Here is a 3,494-nt window from a genome sequence, read left to right on the forward strand (position 1 = left end):
TATATATATATATATATATATATATATATATATATATATATATATATATATATATATATATAAGATAAGCGCAAATCCGCCCTAACGACCATAAATGACAACTCAACCAAAAGCATCGTAGCAACACCCGAAATAGCTGAGCCAGCGTCGCGTACGTGGAACACGCGCGAACGACCAAACATCAGACCATCATGGGAGCCACCGTTACCAGGTGCAAGATCAGCAGTTCTAGGAATCAAGCTAGGGACTCAGGTGTTCGATAAACATTGAATAAATCAGTCTTTAGTGTGCTGTCGAGTAGGCTAGTTCGGTTTTACTTTTTAAAAAGAAACTTTCCAAAGCAGAGGCTTTCACTGGCGCAGTCGGGTGCGGATTTTTTCAGTATTAACTCCCGGATAGATCCTTCCGCGAACACACCTTGCGAACGGATATCGCAAAAAAAATACTGTAAGTAGTTTTAATTTTTCATAATAACGCTAAAGAGAACGGCTAAGTGAAACAAAAAAGCCCTATCTTTAGATAAACACCTAATACAATTACTAATTCAGAGACCCGAGCCCCGACCCACGGTAAGCGGAGGTCTGAATATCACAAAACTAAAATAAGGAAACTAACCCTAAACAAAGAAAACAATAAATAATTTGCGATAAAGTGTATAAGTTTTTATAAGTTTTTATAAGTTTTTATAAGTTTTTATAAATAAATTCAACAATGGAAGCTCATCTCCAGGCACGCATAGCTTAATTACAGCAGCTGCTCGCCGAAAAGGAGGAGCACATCGAGCAAATGCAGCTCGAATCCATTGGTGCAGCAGAAGCAGTGCAGGCTGCACAAGCCGCTGCTAATGCCGCGCGGTTGCAATTACAAACAACTAATATTGCGGACCAAACTCCACGGGTGGAAGACATTTTAAAATCACTTCAAACACCCCAAATAATCAAAGAGTTGCCGTCTTTCGATGGCAACCCAATAAAGCTGCATAGCTTTATTAAAAGCATTGATAACCTCATGCCACTTATAGAAAGTGCAAGAGGTACAACTGTATTTAATGTCTGGTTACAGGCAATTAGAGCAAAGGTTACTGGCGAAGCTGATAATGCACTGGAGCTCTACGGGACCATTCTAGAATGGGAAGAAATAAAGACCAATTTAATCACCCATTATAGTGACAGACGTGACGAAGTCTGCCTCACTAGAGACCTGTTCAAACTAGAACAGACCACAAGTATCGAAGATTTCTACGGAAAAGTGTCCCATATAATATCTCTGCTTGTTAATCTATTAAATTTAAACCACGACAGCGAACAAATTAAACATGCTAAGAAAAAATTGTATGCTGAAATGGGCTTAAAGGTTTTCCTGGGAGGATTAAAAGATCCTCTTGGCCCGATAATTAGAGCGCAAACTCCAACTACTATCAGAGAAGCCTTGAGACTATGTCTCGAGGAAAACAACTACAATCACGGGAGAAACTGCCCAAAAACACCAGTTTTTCCACCTGCTCTTCCTCCGAGACCATCTGCTAATCTGCAGAGAATTCCTATGCGACCTCCTCCAGGCTTCCTACAACCTCCAACCTTCCAATTTCGACCCCCTCAGATATTTTCACAGTATCACCCCCCTCAAAACGCCCAACAATACAGGCCATCTCCACCTATTCAACAATTCCGACCTCCTCCACCTTTCCGACAAGGTCAACCCCCACAATTTCGACAACCTCAGTACAATCAGCAATTTCCCAAACCAGTCCCTATGGAAGTCGATCCTTCCATCAGGAGCCGACAAATTAATAATATGAACCGCTCACACCCGACAAGAGCTAATCATGGTCCACATTATCAACTACAAGTCGACAACGAACCCTATGAGTATTTCTATGACGAATATAATATTCCTGACCCTCAGGCACAATATGAAATGCCGAACTCATATCAGCAACCTGAGAATTCACTACCCGCAGACGAATATGCAGGGCAAACTTCTCAAACACAAAACGATTACACTAATAATAATGAAGAGGGAGACGATTTAAATTTTCTGATGGCTCAAGGTCACCATCCGATGACCTAGAGAATTTCATTCCTTACATTACGATACAAACATCAAAAGTTTTACTAAAATTTCTCATTGACACCGGCGCTAATAAAAATTATATTAGCCCGCGACACGTCAACCTCGAAAGGTGTCGTTTTACGGAACCCATCAAAGTCCGTAATATTAGTGGTTCACACTGTTTAAATCAGTACGTCGAATTTTGTCCGTTCCCACAAAACGAAAAATTAAGATTTTACGTCTTCGAATTTCACGACTTTTTCGATGGATTGATTGGTTACCAATCCTTACAAAAGTTAAAGGCTGATATTCTGACCACCTCTAATGAACTTAAATTGCCAAACAATACAATCAAAATGCATCGCAAATATCCGAACACAACCCAGGTAACGCTCAATGCTCACGAGAGCAAAACAATTAACCTTCCCGTGAGTTCCACAGAAGGAGATTTTCTTCTAGAAGATGATTTAAAAATTAATCCCAACATAGTTATCGGATCCGGCATATACCAAGCAAATGACAATAGAGCATTCTTCCGAATTTCAAATCTTTCAGATACTCCTACAAAATTCTTGATTACGGATCCTCTAAACATTGAAATTTATAATTTCGAAACAAGTACACCCAACCTTAATCAACCCGATATAAAACAATCGCTTTTAAAACAGCTGCGGACCACACATCTGAATAAAGAAGAAGAATCCAAACTTCTGCAGCTCATATCGAAATATGAAGACGTATTTTTTATTGAAGGTGAAAAACTTACATTCACTAGCGCTATTAAGCACAAAATTAATACGAAAGATGACCTACCAGTACATGCTAAATCATACCGTTACCCTTTCTGTCATAGAGAAGAGGTACAACGCCAAATTATGAAAATGCTTGACCAAGGCATCATTCGGCATTCGAATAGTCCATGGACATCACCAGTCTGGATCGTCGAAAAAAAATTAGACGCTTCTGGAAAGAAAAAGTGGCGACTTGTAATAGACTACAGAAAACTTAATGAAAAAACGGTCGACGACCGTTACCCCATACCCAATATTACAGACATCCTCGACAAATTAGGTCGTTGTATGTATTTTACAACCTTAGACCTCGCCTCTGGTTTCCACCAAGTCGAAGTTGAAAAAGTAGACATTCCAAAAACTGCATTTAGTGTAGAAAATGGACACTATGAGTTTTTGCGAATGCCTTTTGGGTTGAAAAATGCACCTTCAACGTTTCAGCGCGTGATGGACAACGTGCTGAGGGAACACATCGGAGTCATATGTTTAGTGTACATGGATGACATCATTGTCTTTTCTACCAGTCTAACTGAGCATCTTGACAATTTGTCAAAAATCTTCGCGACATTGAAAAAACGCAATCTGAAGGTACAATTGGACAAGAGTGAATTCCTACAAAAGGAGGTTGCCTTCCTGGGCCATATTGTGACT

The 3,494-nt window shown here is 39.8% G+C and overlaps 1 protein-coding gene across 1 annotated transcript; it reads left to right on the forward strand.

Annotated features, from left to right (window-relative positions):
• The first annotated feature begins 1,341 nt into the window (after positions 1-1,341).
• On the forward strand, positions 1,342-2,070 carry LOC131696264 (uncharacterized). The gene has a single exon (XM_058984815.1). The coding sequence runs from the start codon at positions 1,342-1,344 to the stop codon at positions 2,068-2,070; it is 729 nt and encodes a 242-aa protein (XP_058840798.1).
• The last annotated feature ends 1,424 nt before the right edge of the window (positions 2,071-3,494 follow it).

Source organism: Topomyia yanbarensis, chromosome 1, assembly GCF_030247195.1.
Source record: "Topomyia yanbarensis strain Yona2022 chromosome 1, ASM3024719v1, whole genome shotgun sequence".
Taxonomy (NCBI): Eukaryota; Metazoa; Arthropoda; class Insecta; order Diptera; family Culicidae; genus Topomyia; species Topomyia yanbarensis.